Here is a 21,580-nt window from a genome sequence, read left to right on the forward strand (position 1 = left end):
ACACAAAAACTTTTGAGATCACACATTACAATGATGATAATAACCATGAGTCATTAAGAAATAGTTACTATAGTTTAAGGTAAAGAAAAAAACACTTGGGGACATTTAAAAGGGATAGATTCCAATTATCTATACATATACTTTTATAGTGTACTTGAAGCTGGAAAATGAGTTGAGAAGAATAAAATAACAGTTTTGAGCTCTGGTATGTGCAAGGTACCCCTATGCACATATTATTGCACTTAATCCTCACTACAACCCTAGGAGGAAGATGTTATTATCCACATTTAAAAGATGAGAACAACTAAAGTTCAGAGAAGTTATGTAACTTTTGGAAGGTTATATGGTTAGTGGTTGAACTATGCTTTCAAACTAATCTTCTCTGATCTTTTAAGTATCATGTAGAAAAGTTAGAAGTCAAAAAGGTGGGAAGAAAATTATGATAAGCAACATCTAAAAGTCAGAGAAGTAGAGTTTCAAGAAGGAAGGGGTGATCAACAGTGGCAAAATTTGAAGACAAGTTCTGAGTAATCAAAATTAGGAAAAGACCACTAGAATTTATTAGTTTACTCCTGGTAAATGTAAGATAGATGAAGATAATTCAAACAAGTAATATTTTCAGGTAAAACTGTTCTGTTCTATTACTTGAGGATAATATTTTACATAGTGTATATTTTAAAAATGTAACATAAAGTTTAACTGCTCATAGTTTCTGTTTGTTTGTTTCAGTTTTAGCAAGATTTCTTGATACAGAGCAGCTTCTTTCTGTTTTAGTCCAAATTCCAAAGCAAGACACGGTATGTTTATGTATAAATTATATGTTATATTGTTATACCTTATGTGATATAACTTGTCTTAATATGATGTAACAATTGGAAAATATGAAAATCTTTTGGAAATGTACGTCATTATTAATATCTGGAGTATTATAACTTTTTAAAGGAAACTTTTTTCCTCAATGTATTATCATATATGATATACTTAAAATTAAAAGTTTCTTAGGTGAGGAATTGGTATATTTTCATTTATCAAATATTTACTTAAAGAATTTGGATATAGTTTTCAAAAACCTTAGATGACAATAATTTGCTTAATAAATAGAGAAAAATTGTTTTAGTTCCAAAGGTCCTTTAAAAGGTGATCATTATGTGAAGTTTGATTAGTTTTCAAATATGCTTAACATTTAGGAATGAAACAAAGTCTTTGGATATTTTACAAATTTAAATACTTAGTGCCATATATACAATGGAATATTACTCAGCCATAAAAAGAAACGAAATTGAGTTATTTGTAGTGAGGTGGATGGACCTAGAGTCTGTCATACAGAGTGAAGTAAGTCAGAAAGAGAGAAACAAATACTGTATGCTAACACATATATGTGGAATCTAAAAAAAAAAAAAGTGGTACTGATGAACCTAGTGGCAGGGTAGGAATTAAGAGGTAGACATAGAGAATGGACTTGAGAACATGGTGGGGGAAGGGTAAGCTGGGATGAAGTGAGAGAAGCATCGACATATATACACTACCAAATGTAAAATAGTTAGCTAGTGGGAAGCTGCTGCATAGCACAGGGAGATCAGCTTGGTGCTTTGCGATGACCTAGAGGGGTGGGATAGGGAGGGTGAGAGGGAGGCTCAAGAGGGAGGGGATATGGGGATATATGTATGCATATGGCTGATTCACTTTATTGTACAACAGAAACTAACACAGTATTGTGAAGCAATTATATTCCAATAAAGATCTATTAAAAAAATAATAAGTAAATACTTAGTGCCTATAGGCACATTCTATAAAGAAAGTAATAGATGGTTTTCATTCTTCCATTTAAGGTGAATTGAAAAATATTTACTTTAATGAAATACATGTACAGTTGATTGTTGAACAATGCAGGGTTTGGAGTGTCCCCCTCCCCGCCCCCCATACAGTTGAAAACCCACGCAGGTGTGTAACATTACAGTCAGCCCTCTGCATAGGAGGGTTCTGCAACTGGATTGTGTCATACTGTATTTTTTGAATAAAATCCACCTATGACTGGACCCGCACCATTCAAACCCATGTTGTTCAAGGGTCACCTGTATATTTTTGCTCGTGTGCTTAAAAAGGAAAGACGTCTTGTACATCAGTAAAATTTGATTTAAAATTTGATTTCTTTGCAAATCCATTGAAGGCTTATCTATGTTTAAGAAGCCTTTCCATATTGTAGAGATAATTGCTCTTAAGGTTCATTTACAATAAAAACATTATATGGAAAAGTTTTGGCTGTTGGGCAGGCAGAGAATTGGAAGTTTCCTTAAATAATTGAAACACCTTAAAATTCAATATATACAAATGAGAGGTAACCTAGAACAACTGATGTCTGGAACAAAATTAGTTGGTTTCATACAATGAGGTTAGAAGCATTCCTTCCTCTTCAATTTTCTCATAGTGTTTGTGTAGAACTGGTACTATTTCTTCCTTAAATGTTCGGTAGAATTCACAAATGAAGCCATTAAAACTTGGAATTTTCTTTGTAGGAATGGTTTTGACTCTAAATTCAACTTCTTAAATATTTAATAGATATGATGCTATTAAGGCTACCTGTTTCTTCTTCTTCTTTTTTTTTTTTTTTGGCCACGCAGCTTGTGGGATCTTAGTTCCCTGACCAGGGATTTGAACCTACATCCTCAGAAGTGAAAGTGCAGAGTCCTAACCACTGAACCACCAGGGAATTCCCAGAATATCTTACTTTTAATTAGGGTGTTTATTTCATTTGTACTTAATGAGATTATTGATATGTTTTGATTTAAATCTGCCATCATGGTACTTTTTTTCTATTTGCTTTCTTTTCCTTTTCTTCTGCCTTCTTTTGGATTAATTGAATATTTTTTATGATCCCATTTTACTCCTCTGTTGATTTATTGGATAGAACTCATTGTTTTGTTATTTTAATGGTTGCTTTCAGGTTTATTGATTACATCTTTAGCTGAATTCAGTCTACCTTCAAATAATATTATGTCACTTCACATGTGGTATAAGAACCATAGAGTAGTGGCAACAGAAGCAAAAATAATACAAGTTGGGAGTATATCCAACTAAAAAACTTCTGCACAGCAAAAGAAATAACCAATAAAATTAAAATGTAACTTCAGAATTGGAGAAAATATTTGCAAATCATATATCTGATAAGGAGTTAATATTCAAAATATATAAAGAACTCATATAACTCAATAGCAAAAAAATAAACAATCTGATTAAAAAATGGTCAGAGGAACCAAATAGATATTTTTCCAAAGAAGACATATGAATGACTAGCAGGTGTGTGAAAAGGTGTTCAGCATCACTAATCATCAGGGAAATGCAAATCAAAACCACAATGAGATATCACTTTTTTAGAATGCCTGTCATCAAAAGGATGTAAGATAGCAAGTGTTGGTGAGAATGTGGAGAAAAAAGAACCCTTGTGCATTATTGATGGAATGTAAATTAGTGCAGCTAAATTTATGGAAAAGAGTATATAGCAGTTCCTCAAAAAATTAAAAAAATAGAACTACCATATGATCTAGCAATCCCACTTCTAAGTATATATCCAAATGAAATAGAAGCAGGATGTCAAAGAGATATCTGCACTCCCATGTTCATTGCAGCATTATTCACAATAGCCAAGATACAGACACAAATACACAGACACACACTGGAATATTATGCAGTCATGAGAAAGAAGGAAATACTTCCATTTGTGGCAACCGGGGTAGCATTGAGGGCATTATGCTAAGTGAAATAAGCCAGACAGAAAAAGATAAATACTGCATGGTTTCGTGTATGAGAAATGTAAAAAAAAAAAAAAAAAAAGCAAACTCACAGAAAGAGTAGAAAAGTTGTTGCCAGGGCTTGCAGATCAGGGAAATAGGAAGAGGTTGGTTAAAGCGTACAAACTTTCAACTATAAGATGAATAAGATCTGCAGATCAAATATAAAACATGGTGACTATAGTTTATAACACTGTATTGTATAATTGAAATTTGCCAAGTGAGTAAATCTTAAATGTTCTCACATACAAAAAGAAAGATAAATATGTGAGGTGATGGGTGCATTAATTAACTAGATGGGGGGATCCTTTTGCAATGTGTATGTACCTCAAATTACCACAATGTACATTTTAAATATCTTACAATTTTATATGTCAGTTATACCTCAGTAAAGCTGAAAAAGAAAACCTTATGGTAGTATGCTGCCATTCCCCCCATTCCTCCCACTGGGCTATTGTCATATATTTTATTTCTACATATATCACACAGTTTATTTTTTAAAATATAACAGCTTTATCAAGGTAGAATTCACAAAGCATACACTTCACCCATTTGAAGTATACAATTTAACCATGTTTTGTATATTCATCGTTGTACAACAAACACTACAGTCACTTTTAGAACGTATTCATCACCCCAAAAAGCAGTGCTGTACCCGTTAGCAATCACTTTCCATCCCTTCCAGTCCTCTTCCCCCCAGTGCTTGGCATTTCTAATCTATCTGTTCCTTTAGATTTGCCTATTCTTGACATTTCATATAAATAGAATCACACAATATGTAGCCTCTTATGTTTGCCTTTTTTCACTTAGCATAATGTTTCAGGTTAATTCATATTGTAGCATACATCAATATTTGATTCTTCTTTTTTTCTTTTTCTTTGTGGTACGCGGACCTCTCCCTGTTGTGGCCTCTCCCGTTGAGGAGCACAGGCTCCGGACGCGCAGGCTCAGCGGCCACGGCTCACGGGCCCAGCCGCTCCACGGCATGTGGGATCTTCCCGGACCAGGGCACGAACCCGTGTACCCTGCATTGGCAGGTGGACTCTCAACCACTGCGCCACCAGGGAAGCCCTGATTCTTTTTATTGATAAATAATATTCCATTGTATAGATATAGCACATTTTGTTTATCTGTTCATCAGTTGATGAACATTTGAGTTGTTTGCACTTTTGATTATTAATAATGCTGCTATGAATATTTATATACAAGTTTTTGTGTAGATGTAAGTTTTTGTTTATCTTGGATCTATACCTAGAGTGGAATTTCTGGCTCATATGGTAACTCTATGTTTAATTGTTTGAAAAACTGCCAGACTGTTTTCCAAAGTGACTATCGTTCTACATTTCCACCAGCAGTCTATGAGGGTCCCAATTTCTCCACATCCTTGCCAACATTTGTTATTATCTGACTTTTTGATTCTAGTCATCCTCGTGGGTATGAAGTAGTCTCTTGTGGTTTTTATTTGCATTTCGCTGATATGACTAATGATGTTGAGCACCTTTTCTTGTGCTTATTGGCCATTTGTATATCTTCCTTGCAGAAATGTTTACTCATATCCTTTGCTAATTTTTGATTGGATTGTCGTTTTATTATTGAGTTGTAAGAGTTCTTTATATATTCTGGATATAAGTCCCTTATTGTATATATGATTTACAAATATTTTCTACCATTTATTGGGTTGTCTTTTCATTTTCTTCATATATCCTTTGATATTACATGTTAATTCCCTTCCAGAAGGATGACTATTTAGTTTTCTTTCCTTTTCCTTCTATAAACATGGACACTTCCCTACTTCCCCTCACCCCGTAAGGTTATAACATAATTTTAGTTAGATAAAAATGATTATGACTATCCATGCTACACAGAACTGAGCATGCACAACTTTTTACATTTTTTCCCCAGAATTAATAACTTTTTTTGTGTGTGGTTTACCTTGTACTTTCACTAATTCAAGCATAGACGTTTTCACCAATTATATAAATATCCTTTCAGTATATTCTAAATATCCTCTCAGTATTCATTCATTCACTTCAGGTACTCAGTCAATTTCAACCTCTGGAAGATGTCTCTCCCACAGGTTTCAAACTTGTTCCAATCTGGATTGGTTACCTCTCTTTCGCTAGTATACAGCTATGACCCCAGATTTCTCTTCATCATCATTGTTTGTCTTTCCTGTGTTGGATCTCTCTTTTTTTAAAAAAATGTTTGTTTATTTATTTTATTTTTGGCTGCATTGGGTCTTAGCTGCGGCACGCAGGATCCTCCGCTGTGGCGTGTGGGCTCCTTGTTGCAGCACATGGGCTTCTCTCTAGTTGTGGCCCACATGGTCAGTAGTTGTGGCGCATGGGCTTAGTTGCCTCTCAGCATGTGGGATCTTAGTTCCCCAACCAGGGATCCAACTCACATCCCCTGCATTGGAGGGTGGATTCTTAACCACTGGACCATCAGGGAAGTCCTGGATCTCTTGTTTTTCATATCCCAAGTCTTCCTCTGTTTTCACTTACTCTCTTCTTTTCATGGAGCACAGTTTTTAGTAACTTTTTGAGAAAGAGTGAGACTTTATATGTCTAAACTGTTTTCTCATTTCCTCATGATTGATTGATAGTTTTGCTGAAAATAGAATTCGTCAGGAAGTAATTTTCCTTCAGAATTTAGGAGGCATTTCCCCACTGTCTTGTAGCTTATAATGTTCCTATTGAGAAGTTGAAACCATTGAGACTCCTGAATTTTGGATATGACTGACATATTTTCCCCCTCCATTCTCTGGAAGCATGTAAGACCTTTTGGTTTCAGCATCTTTAGAAAGTGACAATAAAAATTAAATAAAATCTCAAATCTTCAGAAAATTTGCAAGTACATTACAAAGAACTTATTTTCCTGAAAATTTTAAGAGTTAGTTGCTGACATGATGCTCTGTCACTCTCAAATACATTAGTATTTCTTACAACAAGGATATTCTCCTATTCAACCACAGTAAACCTTCAAAATAAGGAAATTAACGATAATACCATTTAATAACATTTAATCCTCAGACCTCATTCAAGTTTTTCCAATTTTGTCAATAATATCCCTTATTATTATTTTTTAAGATGTATTTATTATTTATTTATTTTTTAAATTTTTGGTTGCATTGGGTCTTAGTTGTGGCATGTGGGATCTTTGTTGAGGCATTCGGGATCTTTTGTTGCGGCGCACAGGCTGTTGCGATGCGCAGGCTTCTCTCTAGTTGTGGCATGCAGGCTCCAGGGCATGTGGGCTCTGTAGTTATGGCACGCGGGTTCCAGAGCGTGTGGGCTCTGTAGTTTGCAGCATGCAGGTTCTCTAGTTGAGGCATGCACGAGCTTAGTTGCCCTGCGGCATGTGGGATCTTAGTTCCCTGACCAGGGATCGAACTGGCATCCCCTGCATTGTAAGGTGGATTCTTTACCACTAGACCACCAGGGAAGTCCCGCCAACAATGCCCTTTATAGAAAAAGGATTCGGTTAAGAATCAAGCATTGCCTTTAGTTTTTGTATCTATTTAGTCTTCAGTCATGACCATGACACTTGAAAATTACGGGTGTGTATTTTCACTCAATTTGGGTTTGTCTGATGTTTCCTCATCATTAGATTCAGGTAATATTTTATTATAGGAAAGAATTAATTATCAGATTATACCTGAGAGCAGTCTCTTTGTTGTCACCTTGTGTAATGTGTAGTATTACACAGTCATACATATTCATGATTTAGTTTCTCTGGCTATAAGAATTAGTAATATACCATTGACCCTTGAACAACATGAGGCTGAAGGGTGCTGACCCCCTGCAAATTGAAAATCCTCATATAATTTTTGACTTCCTCCAAACTTAACTATTGATAGCCTACTGTTGACTGGAGTCCTTACTGATAACATAAACAGCTGATTAATACATATTTTGTATGTTATATATTTTTATATGGTATTCATACAATAAAGTAAGCTAGAGAAAAGAAAACATTGTTAAGAAAATCATAAGGAAGAGAAAATACATCTCCAGTACATATGTGCATTTATTGAAAAAAATCTGCATTTAAGTGGACCCATGCAGTTCAGACCTGTGTTGTTCAAGGATCAGCTGTACATGTTTTTGCATTAGACTGTTTCTGGTTATATTAAGAAAGGAATATCAATTTAGCCAACTAGCTCTCTGGGAAATATCTGTGATTAAATAACCAGCTGCTGTAATCAGTTTGACTGTCAGATTTTAGAAAAGCCCAGTGGGCTAAGTGTAAGGTAATTCTATAAACTGAGAATCTGGAATCTTTTTTCCAGTCTAGAAAAGGCAATCTGTAACTAGCTCCATAAGGTTTTTATGGGCCAGTGTTACTTCCCACCCTTTTTAGTTTTGGAGGGATCAGTCATAGCTGTACATTTTTTACTTAACCAGCACATCTGTCCTTTGTGGAGGCTTTTTAAAAAATACTTTCCACACCTGAAGCTAACACAACGTTGTAAATCAACTATACTCCAATAAAACATTTTAAAAAAAGGAAAAATATAAAGTAAAAAAAGTACTTTTCAGATGAGATGTACTAACTTTTAAGGAAACTTAAGCAATATATTGACTTGATACATAATTCATGAATTTCACTATTCCTTATACTGTTTCTCAGTTGCTGTTTCCTTAACCATCTGGAGATATATTTTAAATGAGGCTTTTCCTTCATTTAATATAAGCATATATATATATATATATCTTAATTAAATATGATATTTACTAAATTAGTTCAGACTTTTGCTGGTTAAATTGCATTATTTGCTTAAGCTTGTGGATGAACTAAATGTTCTTTTGGCTGAATTTTATGATTGGCTTAAACTTCTGAATGAACTAAATGTTCTCTGAAAATTTCCAGTATGGAATTGTTTGCCTAAGGTGAATTCTCATATTTTCTCTTTAAGAATATTGATTTTATAAAATGCATATTTTCTGATCATAAGTTTCATTGAGAATAAAATTTAAATTTATTATTTTAATTAATCCAAATGTCTTTTCTTTTTATGCAGTGTTTATAACCTTACAATTTAATGTATTGCATTAAGAATGTTTGTGTTTTCCATTATAAACATCCAAAATACTTCCTGCAACATTTGAAAACTTTGATATCAAAGAATTTTTTTCAACTTTTTACCCAAGTTTCTTTGCTTTGTTTTGAATAACTTTTAATTTTTTCCAATTGATTTCAGACTGCCATATAGAGTATGTAGTACATGGCTCCTTCTTTAATTAATTCAACAAGTTATTTTACCAAGCATTGTAATGAGTGCTAGGGATACAGTAAGAAGTGAATCTCTAATCCAAAGGAATGTATAATTCATTTTGAGATTTTGGTTAAAAAAAAGCAATTACAGCATAGTATTATCAGGAACTGTAAGGTATCTGATATTCTACCCTACTTGCAAGCTAACAAGTTAGCCTGCCACAGTTTCATAAATGCTGACAGAAGACACAGACTCCTAGATCAGAGAGAAAGGACTTTATACCCACAATAGCAATATCCAGAGTATCAACATTTTCTTGCACTGATTCCCCAAGCTCCTTTTCCCACAGGGCGATGTGAAGAGGGCTAGGTGATACCTGCACATACAGAGTTTTACAGGAGAGAATTGCTGATCTTAGGGAACCTGAATCTTTTATAATGGGCGGTAAGCATATTTGCCTGCTATTATGCAGGGAGGCACCATCTTTATCTTCTGAGACTGTAAGCAAACCTGCCCTTTGCTGTAGAAGGAGACACTATATCTTTCAAGGCTATTCACTATATAAACATCCTTGAAAAGTCTGTCCAGAACAAAGGCAGTCAGTGCCTTTGCTCATAAGATATGCAAAAGGTCAGTAGAGAATTGTCTCCCAGTTCTCCACGAAGAAACTTTTCTTGGCTTTGAAAAAGCAAGCTGTAAAGAGACTGTATTAGTGTTCTATTGCTACATAACAAATGACCTCAACTATAGCAGCTTAAAACTACACATATTTATTATCTCACAGTTTCTGTCAGTTAGGAGTCTATGCATATCTTAGCTTGGTTCTCTGCTTAGGGTCTTACAAACTACAGTTAAGGTGTCATTCAGGGCTGGATACTCATCTGGAGTACTCACCAGGGAAGGGTCTACCTCTCTGCTCATGTGGTATGGGCAACACTTAGTACCTTGCAACTGTAAGATTCATTGCTGTTTACTTTTTCAAAGCCATTAAGGTAGGAAGAGATTGGAAGGAGAGACAGAGAAAGAAGAAACAGGAAATCACTAGTGATATAAGAGGTTAAGAGAGTACCTGTGTAAATATAGTAAGACAACTCCTCCACAGCAGGATTTCTCAAACTTGTCACTGTTGACATGTTAGGATGGATAATTCTTTTACTGTTCTGTGCATTCTGAAATGTTTAGCAGTATTCATAGCTTCTACCCACTAGATGCCAGTAGAATCCAATTGTTATACCCAATTATTACAGCCAGAAATGTATTCAGGCATTACAACAGTGAACACCCATGTGATGACCACTCAGGTAAAGGAACAGATATTGCCAGTACTTCAGAACTCCCCTTCTGTTCCTTCCTGTTCATTATTCTCTACCTCCCTCCAAAAAGAAACCACTTTTTATTAATTACTTTTTTGTTTTTCTTTATAACTTAGTTTTACCTGTTCTTTTAAAAACTTTAAGGAATCATTCAGTGTGTATTTTTTATATCTGGCTTCTTCTATCCAACATTGTGTTTGTAAGATTATTCATGTTGTTGCATATAGCTATAGCTCATTTATTTCCATTGCTATATAATATTCCACTGTATGAGTATGCCATTATTCAGTTCACTGTTGTTGGACTTCTGAGTTGTGGGCAGGTTTTGGCAGTTAGAAATAATACTGCTTAATCATTTTATACCTGCTTCTTAATAAAATTTTGGACATATTTTTATTGGGTACATAGGAATGGAACTTCTGAGTCTTGAGGTGTATCTTCAACTTTAGTTGAACTTTTGGCAAACATGATGTTTGCCAAAATGTTTTTCAAAATGATTGTACTAATTTACAGTCCCATCAGGAGGGTATGAGAAGTCCCATTGCTCTTATCCAAAACCTGATATTGTCAGTTTAAAAATCTTAGCCATAGTGGTTGGTAGATAGTAGTATTTCATTGTGGTTTTAATTTGCATTTTCCTGTTAATGAGGTTGAACACTCTTTCATATGTATATTGACCATTTGACTATCTTCTTTTGTGAAGGTCTTGCCCATTTTTGGGTTAGGATGTGGGGGAGAGGCAAAATGGGAGAGAGTTATCCCTCTCAATTAGGGTTAATTAGTTAACCCTAATTGAGTTATCTTTTATGATTTGTAGAGCTGTTTATATAAGCCCTTCGTTTCTTCTGTGTTACGAATATCTTCTCCCACTTTGTAATTGGCTTTTTTTGCTCAGTATTGTGGGGTAGACATTGTTGGTGTGCCACCCACATCCCCTTGGCATTCACTTTTGTGTATGTATGGCATCTCACTGCAAGCAAGCTGAAACTTTCTGCCTGAGGACTTTCTCTGGCCACAGGAGAGACTAGAGAGTAATCAGGGAGTTGCTGACCCAGTGATAGGTCTTGACGAATACTGAACTGAAGTTGGTGAATAAATGCCCCATTTTCCTTACCTCTGGAAGTAGTTTCTGAAGCTTACTTTACACTGTCTCTGAGAGGTCTCCAGCAGGATTGAGCCACGGTACCATACACTGGTAACCGGATCATCATTACATCCTATATTGATGTTCTTCCCTTGCCTTCTTACTTCCCCACTCTTCTTGCCTATACTTCCTGGAATTACTTTTCAAATAAATTATTTGGTTTCTAAAAATTGGTTTTTGGAGAACCTATCCTGCATCAGTGGTGTCTTTTGATGAATAGAAATTCTTTTTTTATGATTTATTATTTTGTATATATTATGAAACAATCACCACAGTAAGTCTAGTTAACATCCATCCCCATGCATAGTTTTAAATATTTTTCTCGTGACGAGGACTTTAAGATCTACACTCTTAGTAACTTTCAAATATGCAATACAGTGTCATTAACTATAGTCACCATGCTGTATATTACATCCCCACGACTTATTTATTTTATAGCTGGAAGTTTGTACCTTTTGACCTTCTTCTCCCATTTTGCCTCTCCCCCACATCCTAACTCTGGCAACCACCAATCTGTTCCCTGTATTTATGAGTTTGGTTTTTTGTTTGTTTTTAGATCCATGTATAAGTGAGATCATGTGGTATTTGTCTCTGTCTGACTTATTAGAAGTCTTTAATTTAAATGTAGTCTACTTTATTTTTTTCCTGTATAGTTAGTGTTTGTTGTATTCTGCTTAAGAAGTCTTTACCTACCCCAGTGTCTTGATTGTACCCATGGGATTTTAATTTATGGAGATCACTGAGTGATGACATGGAGAGGCTAATGCCATTTAAAGGCTTTATGTATATATATATATTTTTTTTTAATCTAAATTAATTTATTTATTTTTGGTTGCATTGCATCTTTGTTGCTGTGCGCGGGCTTTCTCTAGTTGCGGTGAGTGGAGGCTACTCTTTGTTGTGGTGTGCGGGCTTCTCATTGCAGTGGCTTCTCCTGTTGTGGAGCACAGGCTCAGTAGTTGTGGCACATGGACTTAGTTGCTCCGCAGCATGTGGGATCTTCCTGGACCAGGGCTCGAACCCATGTCCTCTGTGTTGGCAGGTGGGTTCTTAACCACTGCACCACCAGGGAAGTCCAAAGGATATTCTTATTACTTACAGTTCCTGAGAGAAAGAAGTACGTCATGCAGAATTACATGGGGAGGTACCAGGATTACTCAGGAGGTGGAGGACTGGGGGGGAAATATTGCAAAACCCCAAATTACTGCAGTAGTAGGAACTTGTTAGGTGAAAACGTCCCTTATTTAGTAAGAAGCAAAACACAGATGGTGGGATTTGTGGTTGGAGTATTTGTAATGTGATTTTTGTGTGCCCACAAAAACCAGACCATGGGGGAGATGTAAACAACTTAGCCATTAGTTTGAACCTGTGATTAATGTGTGCTAAATCATCAATTATGAAACTTATAAAGGTTTGGTTAGAATATCCAAGGTAATGAAGATATTCCTCTTCGTTATATTCCAGATGCTTTATTGTTTTATGTTTAGATTTACAGTCCACCTGGAATTGATATTTGTATGTGGTGTGAAGAAGGGGCCATATTTAATTTTTTCTTGTACAGATTCATAATCGTATTGGTACCATTTATGGAGAAGACTTTCCTTTGCCTACTGCTCCACAGTCAACCTTTGTCATAAATCAAGTGCCCATATATGATCTTCTTTCTAGACTCTATTCTATACCATTGGTCTGTCTGTCTGCTCTTGTGCTGATACCACAGTTTCTTAATTACGCTATTATAAGTTGATATTCATTAGAGTTAGTCGTTCCATGCTGTTCTTCTTCAAGAGTATCTTGGCTATTTTTGGAAGATGTTCTCCTTTAGTAATAGTGATGATAATTGTCTTATGTTCAGTGAATTTTATTTATTTTTAATATTCCAGTTAGTTTCAGAAATTCATTATAAGAGAGCATGAGATAACTTGTTTTGGGGCTAATAACGTTCATTTGAGTATTTCTTCTAAATTGATCCATATAGTCTTGGAAAAGTCCAGGTATTGTGCAATGGGGATATAGGTTAGGAGGCTTCAAAGAGAAATCGCTCATAGCAATACAAGCTTACCTCAGGAAACAAGAAAAATCTCAAATAAATAACCTAACATTACACCTAGAGCAACTAGAGAAAGAAGAACAAACAAAACCCAAAGTTAATGGAAGAGCAGAAATAAATGAAATAGAGACTAAAAAAACAGTAGAAAAGATCAACCAAACTAAAAGCTGGTTCTTTGAAAAGATAAACAAAATTGATAAATCTTTAGCCAGACTCATCAAGAAAAAAAGGGAGAGGGCTCAAATCAATAAAATTAGAAATGAAAAAGAAGTTACAACCGACACCACAGAAATACAAAGGGCCATAAGAGACTACTACAAGCAACTATATGCCAATAAAATGGACAACCTAGAAGAAATGGACAAATTCTTAGAAAGATAAGAAATGGACAAATTCTTAGAAAGATACAATCTTCCAAGACTGTACCAGCAAGAAGTAGAAAACATTAACAGACCAGTGACAAGTACCGAAATTGGGCTTCCCTGGTGGTGCAGTGGTTGAGGGTCTGCCTGCCGATGCAGGGGACACGGGTTCGTGCCCCGGTCCGGGAAGATCCCACACGCTGTGGAGCGGCTGGGCCCGTGGGCCATGGCCACTGGGCCTGTGCGTCCAGAGCCTGTGCTCCGCAGCGGGAGAGGCCGCAGTGGTGGGAGGCCCGCATACCGCAAAAAACAAAAAAACCCCAGAAAAACCCAGAAAGTACTGAAATTGAATCAGATTAAAAAACTCTGCTCAAGGGCTTCCCTGGTGGCACAGTGGTTGAGAGTCTGCCTGCTGATGCAGAGGACACGGGTTCGTGCCCCGGTCTGGGAGGATCCCACATGCCGCGGAGCGGCTGGGCCCGTGAGCCATGGCCGCTGAGCCTGCGCGTCCGGAGCCTGTGCTCTGCAACGGGAGCGGCCGCAACGGTGAGAGGCCTGTGTACTGCAAAAAAAGAAAAAAAAGAACTCTGCTCAAACAAAAGTCCAGGACCAGATGGCTTCACAGGGGAATTCTATCAAACATTTAGAGAAGAGTTAACAGCTGTCCTTCTGAAACTATTCCAAAAAATTTCAGAGGAAGGAACACTTCCAAACTCATTCTATAAAGCCACCATCACCCTGATATCAAAACCAGACAACAATACCATAAAGAAAGAAAATTACAGGCCAATATCACTTATGAACATAGATGCAAAAATCCTCAACAAAATTCTAGCACACTGAATCCAACAATACATTAAAAGGATCATACACCATATTCAAGTGGGATTTATCCCAGGGATGCAAGGATTTTTCAGTATCCACAAATCATTCAGTATGAGCTACCACATTAACAAAATGAAGAATAAAAACCATGTGATCATCTCAATAGATGCAGAAAAAGCTTTTGATAAAATTCAACATCCATTTATGATAGAAATTCTCCAGAAAATGGGCATAGAGAGAATCTACCTCAACATATTATAAAGGCCATATATGACAAAACCACAGCTGTTGAAAAGCTGAAAGCATTTCCTCTAAGATCAGGAACAAGACAAGGATGTCAACTCTCACCACTTCTGTTCAACATCATTTTGGAAGTCCTAGCCATGGCAATCAGAGAAGAAAAAGAAATGAATCCAAATTAGAAAAGAAGAAGTAAAACTGTCACTGTTTGCAGATGACATGATAGCAGACATAGAAAATCCTGAAGATACTAGAGCTCATCAATGAATTTGTTAAAGTTGTAGTATACAAAAGTAATACACAGAAATCTGTTGCATTTCTATACACTAACAATGAAAGTTCAGAAAGAGAAATTAAGGAAACAGTCCCATTTACCATCACATCAAAAAGGATAAAATACCAGGAATAAACCTTTCTAAGGAGGCAACAGACCTGTACTCCAAAAACTATGAGACACTGATGAAAGAAACTGAAGATGACACAAACAGATGGAAAGATATCCATGTTCTTGGATTGGAAAAATCAATATTGTCAAAATAGCTATACTACCCAAGGCAATCTACAAATTCAGTGCAATCCTTATCATATTACCAATGGCATTTTTCACAGAACTAGAACAAAATTTTTAAAATTTGGTATGGAAACACAAAAGACCCTGAATAGCCAAAGCAATCTTTGAGAAAGAAAAGTGGAGCTGGAGAAATCAAGTTCCGTGACTTCAGACTATACTACAAAGCTACAGTAATCAAAACAGTGTGGTACTGGTACAAAAATAGAGATATATAGATCAATGGAACAGGATAGAAAGCCCAGAGATAAACCCACGCACTTATGGTCAATTAATCTATGACAGAGGAGGCAGGAATATGTAATGTACAAAAGACAGTTTCTTCTGTCTTTTAATAATAAGTGGTGCTGGGAAAACTGGACACCTACATGTAAAAGAATGAAATTAGAATATTCTCTAACACCATATAGAAAAATAAACTCAAAATGGATTAAAGACCTAAATGTAAGACCAGGTACTATAAAACTCTTAGAAGAAAACATAGGCAGAACACACTTTGACATAAATCACAGCAGTATCTTTGTGGATCCATCTCCTAGAGTAATGGAAGTAAAACCAAAAATAAATAAATGGGACCTAATTAAATTTAAAAGTTTTTGTGCAGTAAAGGGAACCATAAAAAAAAAAGACAACTTACAGAATGGAAGAAAAATATTTGCAAATGATGCGACTGACAAGGGATTAATCTCCAAAATATACAAACAGCTCATACAGCTCAATATCAAAAAACAAACAGTTCAATCAAAAAATGGGCAGAATGGGACTTCCCTGGTGGTCCAGTGGTTAAGAATCCACCTTGCAATGCAGGGGATGCCAGTTTGATCCCTGGTCAGGGAACTAAGATCGCACACGCTGCAGGGCAACTAGGCTTGCACGCCACACCTAGAGAGCCCGTGTGCCGCAACTACAGAGCCCATGCTCTCTGGAGCCCATGCACCACAACTACAGAGCCCACATGCTCTGGAGCCCGCACGCCACAACTAGAGAGAAGCCTGTGCACTGCAATGAAGAACCTGCATGCTGCAATGAAATATCCTGCATGCCGCAACTAACACCCAACACAGACTAAATAAATAAATATATTTTTTAAAAATGGGCAGAAGATCTAAAAAGGCATTTTCTCAAAGAAGACATACAGATGGCCAAAAAGCACGTGAACATTGCTAATTACATTGCTAATTAGAGAAATGGAAATCAAAACTTCAATGAGGTATCACCTCACACCAGTCAGAATGGCCATGATTGAAAGTCTACAAATAATAAATGCTGGAGAGGGTGTGGAGGAAAGGGAACCCTCCTACACAGTTGGTGGGAATGTGAATTGGTACAGCCGCTATGGAGAACAGTATGGTGGTTCCTTAAAAAACTAAAAATAGAGCTACCATATGATCCTGCAATCCCACTACTAGGCATTTATCTGGAGAAAAACAATTCAAAAAAGATACATGCACCAAGGGACTTCCCTGGTGGCACAGTGGTTAAGAATCCACCTGCCAGTGCGGAGGACATGGGTTCGAGCCCTGGTCCGGGAAGATCCCACATGCCGCAGAGCAACTAAGCCTGTGCGCCACAACTACTGAGCCTGTGCTCTAGAGCCTGCAAGCCACAACTACTGAAGCCCGCGCACCTAGAGCCTGTGCTCTGCAACAAGATAAACCACTGCAATGAGAAGCCCATGCACCGCAACAGAGTTACCCCTACTCGCTGCAGCTAGAGAGAGCCCACGTGCAGCAGTGAAGACCCAATGCAGCCAAAAATAAATAAATAAATATTTTAAAGAAAAAAAAAAAACAGTAGCCAAGACATGGAAGCAACCTAAGTGTCCATTGACAGATGAATGGATAAAGAAGATGTCATGTATACACACGCATACACACACACACACACACACACACACACGCAATGGAATATTAGCCATAAAAAAGAATGAAATTACGCCATTTGCGACATGGTTGGACCTAGAGATTATCAAGATAAGTGAAGTAAGCAAGACAGAGAAAGAGAAATACCATATGATATCGCTTATGTGGAATCCAAAGAATGACACAATGAACTTATTTACAAAACAGAAATGGACTCACAAACATAGAAAACAAACTTGTGGTTACTAAGTGGGAGAGGGAGAGGGATAAATTAGGAGTTTGGGATTAAAATATACACATTAATATATATAAAATAGAAAACCAGCAAGGGCCTACTTATAATAGCACACGGAACTATACTCAATATCTTGTAATAACCTATAATGGAAGAGAATGTAAAAAAAGAATATGTATTACATATTATTTAATCTTTATATATTCTTGATATATTTATATATATGTAAAACTGAATCACTTTGCTGTATACTTGAAACTAGTACAACATTATAAATCAACTATATTTCAATAAAAATAACAAAACAGCTCTATATCAAGCATATTACATCATAATTGTAATATCCTAAAACTCCTTGTCAGTATTGGTAAATTAGTCCATTCACAAACATTCCTCATTTCCCCAGGTTTAGTACCAGTGTTTGGCTTTGGAGATGGTATGATTTGATTTTCAAACAATTTATTTATAAAATTTAGAATGTTGATGTTGCTTTATTTTGAAAAACTATAATTAGTTTGGACCACTGGAATTATGAAAATTGTTTTACTTGCATAAACAGGAACCGATGAGGGAAATTTATGTTCTATAACTATCTGGGAGGTTTGGATTCAGTTTTTCAAGTATCATCCATTTATCAGTGTCTTTTCTGCCTTTTAAAATTAATCTTAGTCTCTTAGTGCTGGTCAGTATTGAATTGTATCTCCTGTTGCTACTGTGGGTTAAGCTGGACACAAAGCGTTTTATATAGAAATGAAAGTTGGGTACAGTGAGGTGAACTCTTCTCACTGTCAGACTCACAGGAGACTAGTGCATTAGGCTTATCATGATGGGTCAGTAATTTGTAATCATTGTCTAGGCTGTTATCCTGCCGAGGTTGATAAATAAAAATGTATGGGAAATGTAAGTGTAGAATGTTCAAGAGGAAAACCCATTAATGTGTTAAATATTTATGGTGTCCACATTTGGATTTTTATCTTAATAGATTACTGCAGCTGAATCAAAGATAACAAATTTAATATACCTAAAACATACCTTGGAACTCGTGGATCCTTTAAAGGTAATTTTTATGTGTATATGTTGTTTAAAACATGTCTAGCATCAGGTTTTTACACTTTTTGTTTTGAAAAAATTTCAAACAGTAAGTTGCAAGAATAGTATAATGAATTCTCATATTCTCTCTCTTTCCACACACACCACACACACATATTATTGTCCTTATTATTACCTTACTGAACCATTTGAGAATAAGTTGCAGTACCTAAATACTAAAGTGCATATCTCCTAAGAAAAAAGATGTTCTCTTGCATAACCACAATATGATTTAAAAATTCAGGATATTTAACATTGGTAAAATACTATTAAGTTGACCCTTGAACAACATGGGGGTCAGGAACACCAACCCTGCGTGTAGTGGAAATTCTGCATATAACTTATTGTTGGCCCTTTGAATATTCAGTTCCTCCACATCCACAGTTCCTCTGTATCTGCAGTTCCATATCTGCAGATTCAACTAACTGCAGATCACGTAGTATTGTGGTATTTATTGTACTATTGAAAAAAATCCACCCATAACTGGACCCTCACAGTTCAAACCCATGTTGTTCAAGGATCAACTGCATATTATATATAGCCTATATTCACATTTTTTCAGTTGTCCTAATACTGTTCTTTATGGTATTTTTGTTTTTCCTGGTACATGATCCAGTCAAGGACCATACATTGTATTTAATGTCAAGTTTCTTTACACTTTTTTTTTTTTTGCGGTATGTGGGCCTCTCACTGTTGTGGCCTCTCCCGTTGCGGAGCACAGGCTCCGGACGCGCAGGCTCAGTGACCATGGCTCACGGGCCCAGCCGCTCCGTGGCATGTGGGATCTTCCCGGACTGGGGCACGAACCCATGTCCCCTGCATCGGCAGGCGGATTGTCAACCACTGTGCCACCAGGGAAGCCCCTTTACACTTTTTTAAAGTGAAAAGTTTCTCAGCCTTTCTTTGCCTTTTGTGATATTGACATCTTGAAGAGTAAGGGTCAGTTTTTTTTTAAAATATCTTTATTGGAATATAATTGCTTTCCAGTGTTGTGTTAGCTTCTGTTGTGCAACAAAGTGAGTCAGCTATAAGTGTACATATATCCCCATACCCCCTCCCTCTTGTGCCTCCCTCCCATTCTCCCTATCTCACCCCTCTAGATGGTCACAAAGCATCGAGCTGATCTCCCTGTGCTATGCAGCAGCTTCCCGCTAGCCATCCATTATATACATTTGGTAGTGTATATATGTCAGTGATACTCCCTCTCTTCGTCTCAGCTTCCCCTTCCCCCTCTCTGTCCTCAAGTCCATTCTCTACATTTGCACCTTTATTCCTGCCCTGCCTCTAGTTTCATCAGTACCATTTATTTAGATCCCATATATGTGTGTTAGCATACGATATTTCTTGTTTTCTTACTAACTTGCTTCACTCTGTATGACACTCTAGGTCCATCCACCTCAGTACACATAACTCAATTTTGCTCCTTTTTATGGCTGAGTAATATTCCATTGTGTATATGTGCCACATCATCTTTATCCATTCATGTGTTGATGGACATTTAGCTTGCTTCCATGTCCTGGCAATTGTAAACAATGCTGCAGTGAACATTGTGGTACGTGTATCTTTTTGAATTATGGTTTTCTCAGGGTATATGCCCAGTAGTGGGATTTCTGGGTCATATGGTAATTCTATTTTTAGCTTTCTAAGGGACCTCCATATTGTCCTCCATAGTGGCTGTATCAATTTACATTCCCACCAACAGTGTAGGAGGAAACCTTTTTCTCCACACCCTCTCTAGCATTTATTGTTTGTACATTTTTTGATGATGACCATTGTGACCAGTGTGAAGAGATACCTCATTGTGGTTGTTTGCACTTCTCTAGTGATTAGTGATGTTGAGCATCTTTTCATGTGTTTCTTGGCAATCTGTATGTCTTCTTTGGAGAAATGTCTATTTAGTCTTCTGCTCATTTTTGGATTGGGTTCTTTCTTTTTCTGACATTGAGCTACAGAGCTGCTTGTATATTTTGGAGATTAATCCTCTGTCACTTGCTTCATCTGCAAATATTTTCTCCCATTCTGAGGGTTATCTTTTCATCTTGTTATGGTTTCCTTTGCTGTGCAAAGCTTGAAGTTTAATTAGGTCCCATTTGTTTACTTTTGATTTTATTTCCATTACTCCAGGAGGTGGGTCAAGAAAGATCTTGCTGTGATTTATGTCATAGAGTGTTCTGCCTATGTTTTCCTCTAAGAGTTTTATAGTGTCTGGCCTTACATTTAGGTCTTTAATCCATTTTGAGTTTTTTTTTGTGTATGGTGTTAGGGAGTGTTCTAATTTCATTCTTTTACATGTAGCTGTCCACTTTTCCTAGCACCACTTATTGAAGAGCCTATCTTTTCTACATTGTAGTTTCTTGCCTCCTTTGCCAAAGATAAGGTGACTGTATGTCCGTGGGTTTACCTTAGGGCTTTTGGTCCTGTTCCATTGATCTATATTTCTCTTTCGTGCCAGTACCATCCTGTCTTGATTACTATAGCTTTGTAGTATATCTGAAGTCAAGGAGACTGATTCCTACAGTTCCGTTTTTCTTCCTCAGTATTGCTTTGGCTATTCAAGGTCTTTTGTGTTTCCATACAAATTGTCAAATTTTTTGTTCTAGTTCTGTGAAAAATGCCATTGGTAATTTGACAGGGATTGCACTGAATCTGTAGATGCTTTGGGTAGTATAGTCACTTTCACAATATTGATTCTTCCAATCCAAGAACATGGCATATCTTTCCATCTGTTTGTATCATCTTTGATTTCATTCATCAGTGTCATATAGTTTTCTACATACAAGTCTTTGGCCTCCTTAGGTAAGTTTATTCCTAGGTATTCTATTCTTTTTGTTGCAATGGTAAATGGGAGTGTTTCCTTGATTTCTCTTTCTGATTTTTTGTTGTTAGTGT

At 36.5% G+C, this 21,580-nt stretch overlaps 1 protein-coding gene across 1 annotated transcript in view; it reads left to right on the forward strand.

The window, feature by feature from the left end:
- Positions 1-21,580, forward strand: part of MSH4 (mutS homolog 4) — a 96,941-nt gene that overhangs the window by 26,337 nt on the left and 49,024 nt on the right. The window contains exons 8-9 of the mRNA XM_060006030.1: positions 730-797; positions 18,585-18,659. Of these exons, the coding sequence (XP_059862013.1) occupies positions 730-797; positions 18,585-18,659 (143 nt within the window). The remainder of the gene's footprint in view (positions 1-729; positions 798-18,584; positions 18,660-21,580) is intronic.

The sequence above is a fragment of the Delphinus delphis genome, chromosome 1, assembly GCF_949987515.2.
Source record: "Delphinus delphis chromosome 1, mDelDel1.2, whole genome shotgun sequence".
Classification (NCBI taxonomy): domain Eukaryota; kingdom Metazoa; phylum Chordata; class Mammalia; order Artiodactyla; family Delphinidae; genus Delphinus; species Delphinus delphis.